The following is a 21,454-nucleotide window of genomic DNA, read 5'->3' as shown; positions in this document are numbered from 1 at the left end:
GGTATGGAGGACGGCACCTTCGTTCGAGATGAGGAGGGGGAAGAAGCGGTGCAGAAATTGATCTATGAGAGTGCCCGTGGTCCAGAACCCGATGGAGATGACAACGAGTTCCAAGACTTTCTGAATGATTTCGGCGAGGGACTTGAGTCGGAACAAGTTAGAAGAGACAACGAAGTGTCCATAACAAACTCCGGCGAGGTGTATATTTATGTATAAATTAGTCTATATTCATCGATCCCTAGATGCATTCATTTATTTGTATTGCACTTATTAACGAATAATTTTTTCTTTTAGCCTTCTGCATCATCGAGCAAGTCTGTTAAAACAAAAGGAGGCCCGACGAGAGTGTTAAAGGGCGAGGGCAGGTTAGCCCTCACGGCAAGGCTAATGGTGAACCGGAGCATCCCAAAGAGTTATGCCGAAATTTACAAATCAAGCCGGAGTTCTTGTTAGGGACCATGTACCGATCAGCATTCAAGAGTGGAATAAGCCGAAGAAAGCGGGGACTGAAGCTAGTTATGTCAACGACACGATGAAAACTTTTCTTTGGGACACTCTACTGACACGATTCAGCCTACCGGAAGACATGACGGAAGGCCAGAAGAATAAAGTCAGGGAATGGACATGGAAGAAGATGGCCATACAATTCCAGACCTGGAAGAAAAATTTATGGGACAAATATAAGAATGAAGATCCAGTTTTCGATGATACTCTAGTGAAGATAAAAGATCACTGGCCCGCATTTAAGGAGTATAAGCAATCGTCTACTTTTGTGTCCCGATCGGAGACAAATACGAAAAATGCTGCAAAGAAGAAACTTTGGCATCATTTGGGGTCAGGTGGCTACAAGACTGCCATTCCGAAGTGGACAGCGTTTGAGAATAAACTGATGGACGCAGGAATCACTCCACAGACATGGGACTGGCCCGAACGGTCCAAGTTCTGGTTGTTCGCGCATGGGGCAGGGTTGGACCCAAATACAGGGTTGATCATTGTGAAGGGAAAATGGAAGGAAAAGATTGAGGCAATCGTACCGAAGCTTGTAGATGCAATTGATAAGGTCAGAAAGGGAGAGTACATTCCCGATAGAGAGAATGACGAGCTTACACTCGCTCTGGGGAATCCTGAACACGTTGGACGGGTACGAGCTCGCCCAGGTCTCACCATGAAGGAAGCGTTCCCGGAGTCCGCTGACACTTATAGAAGCCGTTCGCGGAAGAAGAAGAAGGACGCCGACACGTTAACAGAATTGTTAAATAGGGTGGAGGCGCTTGAGAAAAATCAGAGGGCACCTGATCAGCCGTTGTTTCTACAGGATCCACAAGCCGGTGCTGCCCCATCTCAGCGAAGAAGCAGTGTCGGTTCCTCGCATCTTGACGGATGTGGAGGAAGCTACCCCGTGGATTATGTCATGGAGAAGACAGATTGCGAGCTACATATGTTATTCAGGACCGCGTCCGTTAAGGTGGCGGTCGGCTATGTGTACCCAAGTGAAGATGGAGCAATGCAGCATCATATGCCCATTCCACCTGGCTGTGTTCGTGTCGGGGTGGATGAAGTTGTTCCGGGTTTTGAAACAGTGGAGCTTGATATTCCTAGAGGTGAAGATGAGAGGACACTAGCCGATGTCAAGCACGTTTTCGCCCTATGGCCGAAGAAGTACATCGTCCTTTTTCAAAGGCAACCGACTCCTCCACATGAGCATCAAAGGCCCTCGACTCCTCCTCCTAGCAGTCCACATGAGCAGCAAAGTCCACACCTACCTGAGAGGGACCCCAGCGTGAGTCCACCACCTCGAGATCCTCCGTGTAAGACAACGCCCGTTAAGCGGAACGGTACGCCGCCTAGGAAGAAAGCTAGAAAGGAGAAACAACTGCCGCCAACTGAGAAGTTACCTTGGGAAAAAAACTCCCGAGGAAAACCAGGAAGCCGTTGACTCCCAGCTGAGGACCTTTTTTGCACCGAAAGTGCCAGAGATACCTTTTCAGAAGACACTAGATCCGGTGAAAGTTGTGCGTACCGTTGAGAATCTATATGACCCTGTACCATCGCCGCCATCTGACTATAGGCGTTCTATTGAAAGGTCGTATGACGATATGATGCAGGCGAAAAAACCCTCTACCAGCTCGGGTATCAAGGAGATAAAAGGGATACACCAAGTCTACCAGCTCGGACAACAACCCGTTCAATCGGCCCCCCCTCTCAAGGTGTTTGACGAGAAGGCCGTTCAAAGTTCTCGGCAATACACCGATTACCCCTTAGCTGAAGTGCAATATCAATTTGTTCGAGGGAAAGATTTGGTCGAGAATCTCAGGAAGCTACCAACAAGAATGCGTAACTTGCATACGTGGTACGGTGTTGCCACAAAGGGAGGGATCGAGACTATCATGGTGCGAGTTAAGGAAGAGCACTACTTCCAAGAATACTCTGTGAACGTTGACTTCGCCGAACTCTTCCAGTTATACAATCTTCGGGCCCTTGACAAATCTATCATCAGTTGCTATTGTCTGTAAGTGATTTATTTATATAATTTGAGAAGTCTTTAGCTCAGCTCCTTCATTATATGCAAATTATAATCTTTTGTGCGCTATGTTATGCAGATCGAAGATGCTCGAATGCAAAAGGGATGAAATCACGGACATTGGGTTCATTGACCCGGACACAATGCATGTAAGGACCTTAGAAGAACCCCTCTATAATAGGGATACACCGGAGACTTTGCTAAGGTTTTTGAAGCGACAACGTGACAAAAAGATAATACTTTGGCCTTACAACTTCCAGTGAGTGTTACTCTCTTATAACACATTCTATTTTTCTCACCATATGTTAAAATATTAACTGATGACTTATATATATGACACTACATATTTAAATGTGTGTAGGTTTCACTTTATTCTTCTCGTCATTAAAATGTACGAAGGAGAAGTTGACGTTTTTGACTCACTAACCAAAGAGCCTATACTATACAAGTCTTGTTTTCTTATGCTCAAAAGGTAATTCAAATTCTTATCGGTTTTTTTGTGAATTTCCTGATATCAACTGATTGATAACTCTTTTGTGCATTTTCTTTTGTCGGGCAGCGTATGGAAAACTTTCATCAAGGAAGATCAGTCCTTTCAATGGGCACCGAAGCTGATATGGCGTGCGAACAAAGTAAGTAATAGTTACCTAGGTCCACACACCTTTATCATACTTGATTATTGTTTGACTGAATTATATTCTTGTACAGAAATGCGCGAAACAATCAGAGGGGACTGATCTATGTGGATACTACGTTTGCGAGTACATCCACAGAATTGTCAGCGAGAGAGCGAATAATGAAAGAAATAGAGAGGTACGAAAACAATATTCACAAATTTATTTTGTTACCATAAGTTCTGCTGAGTTTCAGTAATAATTATTTGATTTGTGATTTGATATATACATATATATACACACACACATAGCTCATGTATTCATTTGTATCTTATTCTTTTACAGTTGAGAAGAAAGCGGGAGAAGCTCTCAATCGAGGAGCGCTTCAAAGCAATTGGTGAGGAATTTGCGGGATTTTTCCTTCGGGAAGTCATACCACCATCCGAGAGTTCCACTATGCATAAAGATCTTCTCCCGCTGCTCGATTGCTTTGTGTATATATAGTTCGACTCCGAGTGTACCACTATGGTACATGTAATAGATAGTATGCCTCGGAGAGTACCACTACGCATGAAGATCGATCTTCATGCATGTACTACTTTATTCTGGTGCATCGACTTGATATGCATCGAAGAGTAGTACTTATGCAATTACATGTGTGTTATATTATATGCACCAACTTGATATGCATCACCTTGATCTTCATGTACTACGTAAACCCAAACGCGTTTCTGGTGCATTGACGTGATACGAAACGCACCGATACCCCTAAACCCCTACAAAAACTCTAAACCATGAATTCTCTGCCGCGGCAGAGATTCATGCATATTTCCTGCCGCGGTAGCCAACCTTTGGTACCGGTTTGTAATACAAACCGGTACCAAAGCTCCCTCGCCGTGCGCTATCCTGGGCGCCCACGTGGAGGCGCCATTAATACCGGTTCGTAAGGAACCGGTACGAAAGGGGGGGGGCTTTTGTACCGGATCTTTTATATCGGTTGCAAAACCGGTGCAAATGGTCCTTACGAACCGGTATAGATGAGCGTTTTTCTACTAGTGTCTGTCATGCCAAAATCCGAACTAACAGAAAATAGCGTATAATATATTTCAACAAAAAGTAAGGGAACAATGCATATGGTTATGAGATAGCGGACGAAAGGGAGATAGTTCTTAAACTTAACAGAGAGGAGTGAACAACCGTGTGCCAAACAGCGAAGAGACTATGTGGGAGGTGGTGACAAAGTAGAAGGCTGCAGAGGCAAACAAGAGTTAGTGGGCTAGGCCTCGTTTACGGATACACGTGCAAATTTATGTTTTTGTGGGCTGAATGTTTCACTGGGCCACTTCCCAAGTGAATAATTAATGAATTCCGATAGCCTCAAAGGGGCCGCGATGAATGAACATGTCAAATTGGACAAAATCCCCTCAAACCATGTCACTCGCATCTCATTTCGTCGGGCCCGGGGATCACTTCTACTACCTCAAAACTCAAAAGAAATCACGACCACGGTATCACTGATGACAACGGAGTTGCAAAAATGTTCACTGTGCATTTTTTCTTCAGTGCTCAGGAGTAGTAGTTTTTTTTTTCTTTTAGAATACAGTGCTCTCACTAGTTACTGCACAATTTTCATTACGTTTTACACCGTTAAATTTGCTCGGACTGTCCAGCTTCAACCACGACCTGCAGCTGCACGGCCGCCGGCGCCGGCTCCTCGACAGTGGTTTGAGGCGCGGGCGTAGAGAACGGCTCCCGCCTGCAGGTGGGGCACGTCTGGTGCGCGGAGAGCCAGCGGTCAATGCACCGGACGTGGAAGCCGTGGTGGCAGCGCGGCAGCACGCGGACGCGCTCGCCCTGCGCGAACTCGGTCAGGCAGATGGCGCACTCGGTGGAGGAGCACACGGCGAGTTCGATCTCGGCCGAGTACTCCACCGTTGGGATCGCTCGGATGGCGGCACCCTTCCCCTTCCCTTTCTTCTTGGAGCTGGCGCTGGCGACGGCGACGGCCCCGGCCAGGGCCTGCAGCGCGGCCATCTGCATGCCGGCCTCGACGTCGCCGAGGGGGAGGGGCTCGGTCTGGCCGTAGTAGAAGCGGTACCCGCAGCGGACGAACGCGCGGAGCACGAGCGCCACGACGAGGACGCAGAGAAGGAGAGACAGGATGGTGATCACCGTGTCGTCCGCCGATCCGAAGGGCGTCGAACGCGGCGTGCCGGACGGGCCAGGCGTCGAGGCGACGGCCGGCGTGGCTGCCGCCCCAGCGGCGTGCGACAGGAGCCTCCTGGCATGCATCTGTTCCATGTCCATATCGACGGCTTGTAGAGCGTCCTCAGCTAGTTGAGAGAGGTCGAGTTGTTGTTTTCTGCAGCGGAGAGTTCTCTTGTTTGCGGCGAGGAGAGCAGTTTATATAGGAGCCGAAGGGGACACAGAACGTGGAGGGATCAATATTATTTTGTGAAGATATTTCGGGTCGCTATCTTTGTGAATGTTTTGTGTCAGTGGGTCATGTGTTAACTTAGCTAGCCTTCTGTTTTGACGAGACCAAAAGGTTTGTGGAATGTGGGAGCAAGGGAGTCACCGAGATAATGCGGTAAGGAAAACATATATAGACACCAAGATAAGATGCACCTCACTATTCGTACGTAGGAAATCCGATCGGCGGCGAAATTCAGAGAAGAAAGGCTTTAACCATAGGCGGATCTACCATGCCTTTTGCCCGGGCAGCCGCCCAGGCTTCCGGCCGGACGGCAAGCCTATTTTCTCCCCAATTTCATATGTATTTGATAAAAAATTAGCACACTAAGCTTATTTGCCCAGGCTTCAAAATTTTGTTGGGTCCGCCTATGGCTTTAACTAAAGGAAATTGCTAGTTTTCACTAGATTGAGAACTAAGGCTAGTGCTCAATAGACTCTTGCGACGTCGGATTTGCATCTTGATTTTTGCTTTTGAATTTAAGTTGGGCTGCAATTGAGATATTTTTAGTTGCAACTGAAATTTCTGAGGTTGCAACTACGATGCCTTAAACCATTAGATTTACTTCGTAAACTGTGCTGATGGTAAATTGCAAAAATTGAGATTTGATGGCTTTATTATACTAAGAACTAAGTTAGTGCTAAGTTAGACTGAGAACTAGTCACATCCTTAACTAAAACCAGCTTACCGAGTACTGAATATACGCAAATAGTACACCATTTTTTTTTTGGGTACCAAAGATAAATATTACAACCTCTAACATAAGTGACTTAACTATGTCTAGATATCTAGACGCACGCATGGAGAGAGTATGATTTAGATTTTTTTACCTCGTTGTTACTATCTATGCAGCTTTTTCGGATGTGTACAATTCAGGTCCCAGCAGTATGTCACCGTGAAAACATTGCGCCTATAGCAGCATCGGTCATATCAAATAACCCATGATTCTCTAAATCTCATCAAGTTGCCAAGTAGGGTTATCTTTTTGAGTAGTGCAGGAAGTTAATTAGTACTCTATTTCATCCGTTTCATAGTTTTTGTCGCAAATTTAGATGCTTCTAGATATATTTTAACATACGAATCTAGGATAAGAATTATAGAACGGAGCGAGTACGGTGCAATAATGCAAGTGCCACACACCCACGGTGCCATTCTGTCAAGCGAAAAGCACAGATTTTTTTAGACATTTTGCGTGTTCACAATGCAGCACCTCGGCACAAAACCACTGTGCTAGTACACGGTTTGTTGTTTATGTCCACGAGCACAAAAGGAAACCCCAAAACCAGAACATGCCGACGGAGTTCCGTGTCTGAACAGAGCTTCGTAGGGCCAGAATGTGGCCAAGAGGGGGCTTGCTAGCTGAAGCTCCAAAAGTAAGGATTTGCCAAACCGCACTTACGCCCATCAATGATCATTAGGGGCTAATAATAGTTTAAAAAATCTCGATCATAATCCTGCATGCCGTTGGAGCCTCCACTAATCGCGACCTGCCGGCCGTCGAGAGTATGCCACGTGGATCGGCAGGCGCCAGGGTGTTGCTGACTTGTCAATACGCGGCTGGTTCGGTGCTCAAGCCCAGGACACCGTGGCGTCGGACGTGTCTCTCTGTGTCAGTCTTGCCGGCTGCTTTCAGCTTCTGTTGGCGCGCGTGATTCTTGCCTAGATTTTTCAGTACAAACCGCATATATGGGCTGGGCTGTGTTAAATCCTGCGTTCATGGGCCAACTGTCCCCTCGCCCAAATGAGCTGTTTATAGTTGTTTTGCTAAAAGAAAGTTGTTTATTGTGGTCCCTCACAAAACCTACATCCAACGTTTCGTGACCAATTGCAATTCTGTGGTGTTCTGTAAAACAAAAACAAAGTTAGTGAGACAAATGGTGCAATTGCCATTTTGAGCACCAATTTTGTTTATTCGCAGAACACCAAGGATGACATCTCTTCACCAATTTTTCCATCTGAACATGCTTGTTGCAAGATTTTTTTTCCAATTTATTTGAGTTTTTTGTTATTCTCTCCGATTCATATTACTTGCCGCTAGCATCGATGTACCTAGAACTAAAATATGTCTAGATACATCCGTACTAGCAGCGGGATGGTGTGAGCTAATATGGTAGTTTTTTTTATTTACTCTTCACCAGGTTGGTGTGAGCTCGGGAGCCAAACTCCACTCTCAGTACTTGTCCTCACTTAGTGAAGGTTGGCCCTTTCACGATGTAAGATGGTCACTATTTATTCAATTGTAGAATATTTTTCACTCCTTCATGTGTTTTCGGCACATATTTTCCCTATTTAATTGTAATCATGGTATATTATCAATTATAATATATGGACGTTTTCAGCTATTCAACATGCCTTCTGTAATTTTAGTAACTCCCTTGAAAAGTGTAGGTCGTTTGATTCATATATGTTTCCACAACTCAAGTTTCATTTATAATATCTAGACAATTTCTTTTTCTTATATTAAATAAAAGTGTTTTATTGATTATTCGTAGTGCATCGAAGTGATACACCAATGGAACAAAGTCTCACTAGGGAAAAGGGAAATAAGAACATTCTTGAGATGAATCGTCTTTCCGACGGTCCTACATGATTAGTTGCAATGCATCAAAGTGATACACCGATAGAACAGCTGAAGTTTAATTCATAAAATCTAGATAATTTCTATTTCTTCTATAATTTATAAATAAAAGTGTTTATTTATTATTTGCAATGCATCGAAGTGATACACCGATAGAACAACTGAAGTTTAATTCATAACATCTAGACAATTTCTCTCTCTTCTATATTTTTAAAATAAAAGTGCTTTACTGATTATTCATGATGCATCGACGTGATACACAGATAGAACAGCCATGATATGAATCGTATATCCGACGGTCCTACTTGGAGAGACACCAGAGGGTTTCAGAGAATAAACCTGGCTACTTAGGAGCAGGAGATGTGCACGATGTGTCTTGAGTATTACGCGACAATGATGATCAGTGTGGCGGCTGATCTTCAAGCTAATCCCTTGAGATAAAACACACACCACCAGAATATACCTCGATCCTCGTCAGGCATATACGAAGTTCCACAATGCGGCAGAGTACCGAGCTAACCCCTTCCCGGTAAATTGCACACCACCAATACGTACCTGGATATCGTCACACATATGCAGACTAAACTCTACATCAGCTATATCTAAATCATATCCACTTCAGCTTTTTGTTTAGATTAGATTCAGGAGTGCGTGAAACACAGAGTATATCGGTATCTTTCCTGGCGCATGATACGCAACAGGAGCAAAAGTTTCGAGGATGACTGTATATTCACACCCAGGTTGAGGACCGAGGGAGTGGGAAACTGCATAAGAATTGTCTTTCTGGCGCTCCTACTTGGAGAGATAACATGGGGTTTCAGAGAACAAACATGGCTACTTAGGAACAACAGATATGTACACGATGGTCAGTCTTGATTCTTGAACACTGCTGAACGAACAATCTGGCAGATCGACGAGCCAATCCCTTGTGCGATAAAATGCACATGACCAGAATATAGCTCGATCCTCGTCACACATATACAAGTTCCACATCTACATGTTAATCATATCCGCTTAAGCTTTTGTATTGTCCTCGGTCATTTTAGAACTTCACTACTCGACAATCAATGTGGCAGAGCACCGAGCTAACCCCTTCCCAGTAAATTTGCACGCCACCACAGTCAGCAGCATACCTCGGATATCGTCACACATGTACAAAGCTCGATCTACATTAGCTATATGCCTAGTAGACATGCTACCTAAACCTCGGATATCGTCACACATGTACAAAGCTCGATCTACATTAGCTATATCCAATTTAGCGTTACCCGCTGTGAAGGGATTTAGATACAGCTACGAGGTAAAGAGAAACTGCAACCAATAGTCGACAAAAGTAAGGAAAAGCTGTTCGAAAGAACGAAAGCGCATGAAAAAAGGGAATGGGTTGTTAAGTGTATAATTGATCAAGCTTTTGCACAGGCAGTGAGAGCGCCTCGTACATTCTAGCCACGAGATGTGGCTTGCTACTTGCTCTTAAGGTAGCTTATCCCAGGCATATCAGCTCAATTCAATAGTTGAGGTCACTCTGAATGGCCAAGAGCCTAATGTCCGTGCAGGCGCACACGGCGATCGTCCAGCAGCCTTGTCATTTGATCCCATCCTATCCACTGCAGCGTGGAATCCAGTCCAAGTATTAGACTGCAAGTGGTAATACTTAAACTTAACATGTCGTAATGGATGGGCTCGTGCGGGTGCAGGGGTTAAGTTACTAGCCTAGCACCTTGATTGACTAGTCTGTTTCATCCCTTCACGCGCGCACGGGCCACAAGACGAGAATGCAGGGACACTCTCTCTGCGCTATGAAAGAAGAACAATATACGCAAGTTACCCATTTCGAAATGTTTGCGTTTATATATGTATGCTCTGGTTAACTTCTGTTTCAGCAAAAGACAATCCCGGAGCTTCCCATGCATCTGCTGCTAGTACTTTGTGTGCTTCTTAGACAACCGTACAATTTCTGTACTAGCATATCATATGGTTTAGCATATCTGATGAGGGCAAGCCAATCTTTAAATCCAGATCGAAGCCCACTCAATCGACATATACTTTGGAGGCGTGATCCATGGACAGATCGGATGTCATGTCTCTATGATGAAGGCACGTACTTACGCTGTTACGCGACGCGTGTTGCGGACGGGGCAAAAAAGTACATATCGAGTTCATACGTGTGATGGCCTCATGGGTCTCATGACTAGGCTAAAGCAAACTGAAAAGTGCACTACCTTCCGGGGGAAATATGTAAGCGCCAGATGGTGAAGTTGAAAGCAAACCAGGAGACCACATGGGGGAGCAGTAGTGGTGTTTCTGACCTGCGCATCAATCTCTCTCGATTTGATGCATATATATGTCTTATTTTATCTTTTTGAAAGAAAAAACTAGGAGGGCAGGCATCGCCTGATGATACAAGGCAAAGCCACGCAAAAACTCGAACTCGAGGATGTATTGCTCGTGAGTCATGATAGGAACTCTGCCAACCTAACCCTAAAGGCAAGTACAGACCTCTTTGTCAAAACATTCTAACGAGTCCAACCTTGGCTGGTTTGGGGATTTTCATCACCAAAGATAAGTTTCGAGCCACCGCCTTAAGTAAAGGAACGATGCAGGCTTGCATTGACATTGCCTGAGATCATATATCTTACTTTCCACTAGAGTGTGCACATACTTCTTACTGATGGCATATCTCTAGTCGAATACCGCTGGAGAAGTTAGAACATCTTATAATTCGAAACGGGCTGACATATCTTGATCATATCCTCTTAAGCTTTTGTTTAGATTGAGGAGAGGCGAGAGCGGGTATGGCCGTGTGCAAAAACTGAGAACATAGAGTAAAGTCGTATCTTGCATCGCAGCAAGATACAACAACAATATAAGTGTTGAGGATGATTGTACCTAGGTTGAGGAACGATGGAGAGATCGAAAAGGGGATGAGCAATAAGGGGAATGACCGCAGGGCGCAGTCAATGCCTGATGATTAAATCTAATTTTGTGTTAGCTACTCCAAGGAAGAGATTTAGCTACAGACAGCAAACCAAATAATTGACCAGGCGTGTACACATGGACGTCCTTTTTTACCTAAAAGAAATGAAAAGTTGTTGGGGAAGAAGAAAAACGCATGGAAAAGAGAAAAGCGCATGGAAGGCAGTGAGAGTGCCCCGTAGATCCTAGCCACGAGATGGCATGCTACTTGCTCTTAAGGTAGGGTTATCCCAAACATATCAGCTTAATTCATTAGTTGAGGTCGCTGTGGATGGCCAAGAGCCTACTGTCCGTGCAAGCGCACAAGGCGTCATGTGTTCTAATCCTATCCACTACCGCGAGCAATCCAGTCCAAGCACCGCAAATGGTCGTAGTTAAGCGTGTCACAACGGGCTCGGGTACAGGACTCAAGTTACTCCTACCGCCAGAGCGTACTATACTTGACAACCTGCATGTTCCGTTCCATCCATTCAGGTGCGCACGAGCCACAAGGCAAGAGTGCAAAGATTGATGGAACGAATGATGATGTGTTCACTCCTCCCTTCTCTGGCTTGGGGAATATTTTTGTCAATATATCTAGCTCCCTCCGTCAGCCAATGTTTCGAATATATCCTTTCAACGAAACTTTTTATTTTAGGTTAAAATGAACTCTTTTCAAAGCCTTTGGCGGCATCGCCATGGTACCTCGAGACTCGAGAGGCTCCGGCGCTAGCCCATTATCCTACCGCGAGAGCGTTCGACGGCGCCGAAAAGAGTTTGGTCTAATTAAATTTTCAGATTCATTTTGTGTCAAAGTTTTCAAGAAATGTCAAATTTGTTGAAATGCGTCCTGTAATATAATTTGTTATTAGCAGGTTGTGGCAACATCTCATATTACGACCAGAGAGAGCACTATATATACATCGATCACTAATTTCATTTCCTTCGCTTTTAGCTGCATGAATGCTCTAATCCCAACTTCAGTTTCAGAAAAGAAAAACAGGCTAGGAGCTTTTGTTGCTAATGGTACTGTACTTTGATTAGTTAGATGCATACATGATGGACTGATAGTATATATGATGCGAGCTGCGAGCAATGGAATCGTTAAATCCAGATCGAAGCCCACTCAGTCGACATACTTTGGCAGCGTGACCCATCATATCGACAGATCAACTGTCATGTCTCGGTGATGAAGGCACGTAAGTAGGCGACGTGTACGTACGTGTCGCAGACAGGGCAAAAAGTACATATCATGGCCATGCACTTTTCATACGTGTGATGGCTAAGCAAGCTCAAAAGTGCACTAAAGTGTACTTACCTTCCGGGGAAATATGCAAGCGCCAAATGGCGAGGTTGAAAGCAAAACAGGAGACCAGCTGGGGGAGCAGTAGTGGTGTTTTCTGTTATCCTGCTGAAATGGGCAATCTCTTTGGATTTTAAACACCTTGTCAATAGGTTGCTGTCATTCTGCTTTTAGTGGGTTTTTGGATATGCTCTCGATGACAACCTTAGATAGTTTTTTTCTTCCAACTAGTTAAATGCCCGTGCGTTGCCACGGAAAAACAAAATATGTTGAAAGGTGAATTTATTTTGTTGGACGTATGGAAATATGGTGACTTATAGTTTTTAAAACACATTTTTATCTTCTTACTAATCCTTTGAGGACCAACAACTATACTTTTTTCCCTTTTTAACATGTTATGTTTCTTCTTCTATAGCACACAATCTAGCAATTTTCACCATATTGGCCATTTTTCCGTAGGACAATTATTGGTATTTTCATTACCTAAGTGTGTAAGAAAAACTTTGTTGATCCTAATTCATTGTATAAATCGATTACAAAAGTGCAACATGACACTGAATGTGAAGCATACTACTTTTTTTATACATTGACAACAATTCTTTTATAAGAATAAGTTACAAAGTAACGTATACAAAAATACGTATAAAATTTCTTGCAATGCATACTACGTAGTAAAAACCCATCCTCATTTTTCTATCCTCCAAGGAAGAATTTGGTTCGCATATTTTCACCGATTACATTGTTACCTCTTTCCGTTAATCGTGTTTGATTTAGTTCCTCCAAAAACAAGTATCGTGTAATCGAGTCCCAGCGCAGCTCAAAACTGTTACCGGCCAGTCCCCACCGAAAACGAAACATGTTACCAGAGCTAGCCGGGTTGAGCGTCCGCTTCTGATCTCGACCCAGCCGGCCAGCCGCTACCGATATCGGTCCTCCTCGGCGTCCTCTGTTTCGGTACCTAAAGTAGCATAGACTAAAGAGCATAAGAGCATCCGCGCCTGAAGGGCAAGAGAAGCACGAGGATCCCTCATATGGCAAATACCAAATATTCTTGATCTTTTAAAGACTGTAAAGAAATATAGATTTATAATATTCTTTTCTGTTCCTCTTAGATTGTAAAGTTAAGATGTACATAAGGTAGGATAATTTCCTCTTGTTTCCAGCACCGAAAAAATAATCGATCACAACTACAATTCACAGCCATGTTTCTGCAAAATACCAAATGAAGAAGCAGCAACTATACTACGAACTATGACAACGCAATAACCAACATAGCTATGAGTAGGCATACTAAAACATATGTACCGTGCTCTTCTTAAAATCATGTATTCAATAAGAAGCACCAAAGAACACGGCAATCATCACAATGGGATGCAAAATCTGTTCAATAGCTATGAGTACTAAAAGATGTGTACAGTGCTCTCTTGAAAATCATGTATTCAGTAAGCAGCACCAAAGAACACGACAAGCATCACAATGGGATGCAAAATCTGTTCAATAGCTATGAGTAGGCATACTAAAAGATGTGTACGGTGCTCTCCTTAAGAAGAAGAAAAGACTTAATACCTAGGTAGAGAGGCGAGAGGAGGATTTGAACCTTTGTTTGTGGTTAGTGGAGTTTACTTTGATCTGAAGACATATTCTACCAACCTACCCCGATGTTGTTTGTTAAAACCTCCAGCTCCATATATTAGAAAAGCAAGAGGAACTTTTTTAAGTTGTATTATTCAAGAAGAAAGCAGAATAAAGATATCCTTAATAAAAAAACAAAAAGAAATTTGCATCAGACTTAATACATTGTTCAACAAAATCCAATGTCCATAAGAAAAAATTTATACTGCCTTATTCACAATCCACCTTTGGTTTCACTTCATTTAAATGTTCGTGACATGCTCACAATGAACAAAAGTAACCACATCAAGTTTCTCCTATTCCGAGACCAATTCATAAGAACAGAATGTCAGAATAACAAGAGCAGGCTTTGGAGGCCCTGAATAGTGATATTCTATCACACATTGGAACTTAACACCTCTTTATGCTAAAAAAAAGTATGATTATATACTGAGTATACTTACCAATGAGATTTACCTGTTGTCTCAATAACCGCATGATCAACCTTGACCCTCTTTTCATTCACCAACTTCAGAAGCATCATATGGTGAGTCGTCTTTTCTTTACTGCAATTTATGATAGCATAGGATGTCAGTGAAATAGACTGGAAATTCACGAGACCTAAAGTTGCACGGTTTTGCATCAGGGAGTAGAAATTCAGCGGGAAGCATCATGGGGTCTAGCTTCATTGCCTTTAGATTGAAGGCCGCATGAACTGTCTACGGCAGTGTCGGGGGTTCTAGATACGGCGGTGCTTCCTTCTGTCGTCGGCAGCGGATTCCTAGAGGATCTCGCGTGCTGCCGTTCCCCTACTCGCGTCAGGCCTTCCAGCCGACGTGCCATCGGAGGGGCTCGCCGTGCACGTGCTCGTACGCTGCTGCGGGAATATGATCAACTTATCGTGTTGGTGCCACTGCCCTTTTGATTCACCAACTTCAGAAGTAGCAGCACAAACACGTCGAGCGACGCCCATGTGGGGCGGTACGGATGCCGGAAAGCTTGGAACATAGGTTGACCGAGGAGCCGACGGAGTGAGGCGACGGGGGAGGCGGCCAGAGTAGGCTGTGGCGGCGGCGATGGGTGCCGCACGCCCGCGCTGCAGGCTGTTGACATCCTCCCCGTAGATCACGAGATCGTCGGGAGGGTCGGCGGCGGCAACAGTCAAGACTCAAGAGCGGCCGAGTGGGTCGTGGAATCCACGGAGGGGAGCAGGATTTCTAGGGGGGCGAGGGTTTCAGGTATTGGGTTTCCGTTCCTGTCACACGAGATAGTTGGGCTTGGCCCAGTTGGCCGCGTGCGGGACGACGGAATCGATCGACGAAACGAAACGATTTGCGGACGAAGGACCAGACGCGACGAAGAAAGGGTAAGACGTATTGGCAGAATAAGGAACATGTTCCTTCTTTTTAAGTAGTGTAGATGTGTAGAGAATGTAGCTTTGGGCGACCGTACTTCTAAATTGAACTCACTAAGCTACAAATTAATCAAGTCTGCAATAGTATGTGCATATATGCTCAGTTGGATTTACGCATAGTTCTTCCTCTCAGCCAAACTAAGTCCGAGCTACTCTCTACATGGGTGTATACAAGACCACTTAATTTCATACCAAGTCAAACCTATCAAAAAATTAGGAAATCGACATTTAACATCTACAATGCCAAATCTATATTACTGACTATATCTTTTTATCAGCTTCACTTAATCAGATTTGACTTAAGCCAATATTAACTGGTCGTACATACATACACGACAAGTAGTGATTTGAACTAACAGCGTATCTCTATTTCAAACCAAAACCTTTCTTTGAACCAAGCACCTGGAGTCCGCATAATATGTTTGGTAGTGACTGCTCCTCCACCAAAGAGATTTGGAGCTTGCTTCGCTCCTAGAATGAGTGAACTCTGTTATTGCCCCAGTAGGATACTCCTGTCAACGCCTAGTGTGACCAAAATTTTGGTGTTTTCGAAATAATCGACCTCCAAAGTTCATCGTCCTGCTCATCAACAATGCCTCAGGTTCTTGGGCAAGGCCCTCAATGCGAGGAGGTTACCATATTGATGCCACAAGAGGTCTTCCAATGGTAACTATTCATTAGACCGGCTCTCTATCGCAAATACTTCAACAAGGAAAAGGTAAAATCTCTTATCACTGCTATATCCTAACTCATGTCTCAGTAATTTGCGGCTGATTAAATGTAATGTGGCCTGATTAATGTTGTAATAAATATTTTTTAACAAATATGTGAATCTTGATATTTTTCTATCTATACAGAGCTGTGTTACGGTGATTGGTCAGTACTACCGAGTACTACTAAGTACTAGCGCTGGGATTAATTATGTCCGTTCGATCTGGCCAGTTAATTATGCAATTTTAATTAAAGTAATAGGGATATTATGGTAACTTCCCGGGAACCGCCCCACCTCGCACGACCGCATGAGGAGCTCCCCGATCTGAACCAGGCCGCTCCCCAACCTCTGCCCCTTCCTCATGATGGTGACAATTCCTTGCAGCCACTGTCGAACCCCTGCCGCCGATACCCTGCGGTGACTGCTTCGGAGCTTGCTGATCCCCTCTTTCCCTTTACTTCTGCAGCTCTCCTCTCCCGCGCGGCCCCGTGGACGGCGACGGCGGCGGGTTCGTCCGTGCTGTCTCGGGCTCTGCGGAAACAGAGATGTCGCCATTGGAGGCGTGCATCGGTGTCGGGAATCGGAGCGCAGCCGCCGCTCTCGGTCGCCGGACGATCACTTCTGCACTGCGCCCGCCTCCGCCGCTCATCTTGTGGTATGATTAATGCCGCTGATTCTAATTTTCATCAAAAAAAAAATTGTTCTCCCTGTAGTACTCGTCTGTAGTACCCGTATACACTAGTCTGCTGTATCTATGTTCGTCTGTAGTGCCGGAGCCCTAAACAAATTATTACTAATATCCATATGTATCAAGCAGATCTTCTAAGTACTCTACTTAAAACTCCATTGCTAAATCCCGGCTAATTGCATCTGAGATAAATGGATCCAATTTTTTAGCAAACAATATTGCTTCACACTTTATATGGAAGCACTCTAGTTTTTCTTGCAAAACCTACAAAGAGCAGTGCCATCAGTAATTTGATGCAACATAGTTTTCAGAGGGTATGCAATGTAAGATTACTATGAATGAAACTTATAAGATCCTACAATGCATTATTCTTTCTGTATTTATTTGTGTTATTTAAATGCTTCTCCATGAACAAGATTACTTCATTAGCTGATGTAAGTTTGATTAGCAGCAACCTTGCGCAAAAAATGCAGTTATGGTGTGGGTATGGCTTGAATAACCTCCAGTGATTTCTAGTTATTTTAGCCTCATGGTCTGAGCATGTTTGATATTTCTAATTCCACACTTAGTGATACATAAGAGAGTTCCATCCTGAAATGTACATGTATTTGCCAAGAAGATAGTCTAACTGAAATATAGGCCTATTTTGCATCGAGGAACTTAATAGAATGCAGCTTAGTGTCCTATAAATGAAGCCGATATCATTATTAAAAACACGCGAAAAGTACATTTAAACAACTGATTAGATCTCTTGAAATATAGCAAGCAAACATGAATCTTCCTAAACTGGTTTTAAGTAGCCAAAAAGGAAGTTTTTATGCGCCATTGTTAAATAAGCCCTTCTACTAATCAAGCAGCACACTTGGTGACTTTGTTATTCTTGTTATTACATGTATTGCAGTGTACAGCCCTTAATCTAGCTGCTTTCTGAACTTCAAAGATAGGAAACAAATATTTGGCCTGATTTGTGTTAACTCATTTCTGTTTTCAGTAAATACAAATTGTTCTCTAATTTCTTATTTGACATGATAAAACTTTTGATTGTTAATTTGTGTGTGATATGCAGGAAGACATGGGTGATGAGTCTGCGATGAGTACTTGGACATCGTCAAAAAGATGTTTGCTAGTGAGGATGATGGATTTGAGAAAGGTTTTAGTGCGAGGAAAAGCCATGTTGGGTTGGACGAAGGCAACCAGGAGATCATGTGATCTGCAAAATGTGTTGATAGAAATTGCCTTTTGTTACATGACCATGTGATTTGCAAGGCTTGCCTGGAGGACTGCCCCAGAGCAGTGTCATGCTACAGTTTCAGTTTGCACATGCACGGAGTGTGTTACAGTGAATCTATTTTCATTTAACACCATTCCATGTAGTATGTATCTGTGTTCCCCAACTGAACAGATGCACGTATATCTCCAAACCGAAAAATATGTTCAGCTACTTAGTACTCCTAATAGCCTAGTTAGCTTTGTCTAATCTCCTTGTTGCTGATTGTATGATTGAAGTGTAGAGCTCAGAAGTGAACTGAACCATGCTGATTGATAGAAGATAATTGGCTTTTGCATAGTGTGATTCCGGATATTAGTTGTACTGTTAGGCAACAACACTAAACTGAGGTTCAAGCCACTTATCAAGTCAAGCGTTAGTAGCCAGTCTTTCAACCGATGTCCAACTCCAGGTTCTGTAGGGATGCTTGTAACTATACTAACAGCTTCCTGTAAACGTGATGTCAACAATATCACTACTTTCAGTGATCTAAGTTAGTGTTGGCTGACTGAACCAGATCACCTACCGATCTTTGAAAAAAATACATTAATCACCCAGCCTGAAGTTCAGAACCGTGTAGTGCTTGTCTGTACATAAATGATTTGTTTGCTTGCTCACCTGCTTATATTTAAAGGCTATTTCTGTTGTGTACTTTTGCAAAACTGGACCATGATAGTTCCAGGAACCAACGGATAGTATGCACTTGACCTTTGACCAACTTGGTAGGCCATGTTTAACTAGTTGCTTTAGGAGCCAAATCTGACTTTTAAACAGAACTTGCTCTTAGGGCATCTCCAGCGGCGCGACGCAAACGGTCGCTGAGCGACCGTTTTCGTCCGCCGTGACCGGAAATGCGTCTGGAGCCTGTTCCAGCGGGGCGACGCAAAGTGACCGGGCCGTCCGCGGAGACGCAAACCTGGCCCAAATATGCGCTAGGTTTGCGTCGCGGCGGATGCTCGGCGGTCGCTCCGAGTGTCCGCCGAAAAAGACGTAGGACCCGCGCGTCAGTGGCTGGAGGGCGATATTATTCCCGCCACTGGCCATTCCCCCGCGCCAAATTGGAAACTAGACCGGCGCGAGCAGGCCAGAAGCGATGGACGTCCTCGCCGCCGCAGCTACCGCCATGGATGCGGAGCAAACCTTCGCACCCGCCGCCGCCCCACACTCCCCCGTAGCCACGGCCATAGCCACAATGAACACTGCAGCTCCGGCGGAAGCAAAGCGGGCCGCCGACGGCGGCGGCCGGGAGGCAAAGCCGAAGGCGGCAAAGAAGGTGCTCTCTGCAGAAAAGAAAGTCCTGGAGGCCGCCAAGCGTCGCGGGCGGCGCAAGAACCAGAAGATCAAGACTGCCGCGGCCGCCAACCAGCAGGCCTAGCAGATGCAGATCAAAGCCGGCGTCGCGCAAGTAGCCCTCCATCCGACCTTAGCGGAGGGATACATGATCGTCAAGAGAGAGGGGATCGCCGGCGTCGCTCCTCCGGCCTCTTCGGTCAGCTCGGTAAGTTCCCAGCTGCGCCCTGGAACTCCCGCTCCCTTGCAGGGCCACGCGGCGTCGCGGTTCGCCTCCGGCCTGCCGCCGGTGAAGTTGACCGGGGCGGCGGTTCCCGACCTCAACCGGACGCCTAGAAGCGGTGACTCCTGCCCGGGCGCGACACAGAAGACGCGCCAGGTGCCGGAGGAGAGCATGCCGCAGCCCCGCATCATGTTCGACGAAATGGCGCCGCCTGCCCCGACGATGGACGACCCGGTACGTGAGCTCTGTCAATGTGTGCGAGCGCCCAGCAAAAGGGCAAGGTCTATTGGGCCAAGGTCTTGCAGCAGTACAACGAGACCAGGATGCACCCGCCCTACCATATCACAGGCCCTCGGACGGAGGAGTCCCTCCGGAAAAGATAGAACTACATCAAACAAGAGACTGCCAAGTTCTGCTCGACGGTCGAACATGCTATTAACAACCCCGTAAGCGGCACTGGCGTCATGACAGTGGTAAACACGATACAACCATCATCATTCTACACAATTTGCGTCATTGCGTCAATTTGCGTCATTGTACATCATTGGCGGCTTTCGCTTTAGGATCCGTGTCCAGCGGGGTAAGCGCGCCAAAGTCGCTAGAACAAAGTGGTGGAAGCTCAAGGGTGAGGCATCCCAGGCTTTCAGGGAGAGGGTTATTAAGGAGGGCCCTTGGGAGGAAGGAGGCGATGCAAACATGATGTGGACGAGTATGGCGACCTGCTTGCGGAAGGTCGATGTAGAGGAGTTTGGGGTGACTAAGGGAAGTAGAAGGGAAGCTAAGGATACCTGGTGGTGGAACGATGAGGTCCAGAAGGTTATTAGGGAGAAAAAGGACTGTTTCAGATGCCTATATCTGGACAGGAGTGCAGCTAACATGGAGAAGTACAAGGTGGCGAAGAAGGCTGCAAAGCGGGCGGTGAGTGAAGCAAGGGGTCGGTCGTATGAGGACCTCTACCAACGTTTAAACACGAAGGAAGGCGAAAGGGACATCTATAAGATGGCCAAGTTTAGGGAGAGGAAGACGAGGGATGTCGACGAAGCCAAATGCATCAAGGACGGAGATGATCAGCTTCTTATGAAGGATGAGGCGATCAAGCGTAGATGGCGGGAGTACTTTGACAACCTTTACAATGGAGAGGCTGAGAGCTCTACCATTGAGCTAGACGACTCCTTTGATGATACCAGCATGTGCTTTGTGCAACGTATCCAGGAGTCTGAGGTTAAGGAGGCGTTAAGGAGGATGAAAGGCGGCAAGGCGATGGGTCCGGATGGTATCCCCATCGAGGCGTGGAGAGGCCTTGTAGACGTAGCGATAGTATGGCTAACTAAGCTTTTCAACCTCATTTTTCGGTCAAACAAGATGCCCGGAGAATGGAGGCGGAGTATTTTAGTACCAATCTTCAAGAACAAGGGGGATGTTCAAAGTTGTACTAATTACCGTGGAATCAAGCTGATGAGCCATACTATGAAGCTATGGGAGAGAGTCATTGAGCACCGCTTAAGAAGGTTGACAAGCGTGACCAAAAACCAATTTGGTTTCATGCCTGGGAGGTCTACCATGGAAGCCATCTTCTTGGTACGACAGCTGATGGAGAGATACATGGAGCAAAAGAAGGACCTTCATATGGTGTTCATTGATTTGGAGAAGGCCTATGATAAGATACCTCGGAATGTCATGTGGTGGGCATTGGAGAAACACAAAGTCCCAATAAAGTACATTACCCTCATCAAGGATATGTATGATAATGTTGTGACAAGTGTTCGAACAAGCGATGGCGACACTGATGACTTTCCAATTAGAAT

General features: G+C 45.1%; 1 protein-coding gene and 1 long non-coding RNA gene across 2 annotated transcripts; one reads left to right on the top strand and one right to left on the bottom strand.

Moving 5' to 3' along the window:
• Window positions 1-4,650: 4,650 nt before the first annotated feature.
• Window positions 4,651-5,509, bottom strand: LOC127338667 (probable E3 ubiquitin-protein ligase ATL45). Its single transcript, XM_051364695.2, has one exon. The coding sequence runs from the start codon at window positions 5,440-5,442 to the stop codon at window positions 4,783-4,785; it is 660 nt and encodes a 219-aa protein (XP_051220655.1). The 5' UTR covers window positions 5,443-5,509; the 3' UTR covers window positions 4,651-4,782.
• A 10,821-nt stretch (window positions 5,510-16,330) lies between these two features.
• On the top strand, window positions 16,331-18,366 carry LOC127344308 (uncharacterized). The gene is made up of 2 exons (XR_011756089.1): window positions 16,331-16,836; window positions 17,936-18,366. It is a non-coding gene; the product is annotated as an uncharacterized lncRNA (long non-coding RNA).
• Window positions 18,367-21,454: the final 3,088 nt, after the last annotated feature.

This window comes from Lolium perenne, chromosome 3 (genome assembly GCF_019359855.2).
Source record: "Lolium perenne isolate Kyuss_39 chromosome 3, Kyuss_2.0, whole genome shotgun sequence".
Lineage (NCBI taxonomy): Eukaryota > Viridiplantae > Streptophyta > Magnoliopsida > Poales > Poaceae > Lolium > Lolium perenne.
This window is presented reverse-complemented; position numbering and strand designations above follow the sequence as displayed.

Coding starts and splice junctions, on each gene's coding strand:
- LOC127338667 (XM_051364695.2), bottom strand. CDS start 5,442: ATGGACATGGAACAGATGCATGCCAGGAGGCTCCTGTCGCACGCCGCT.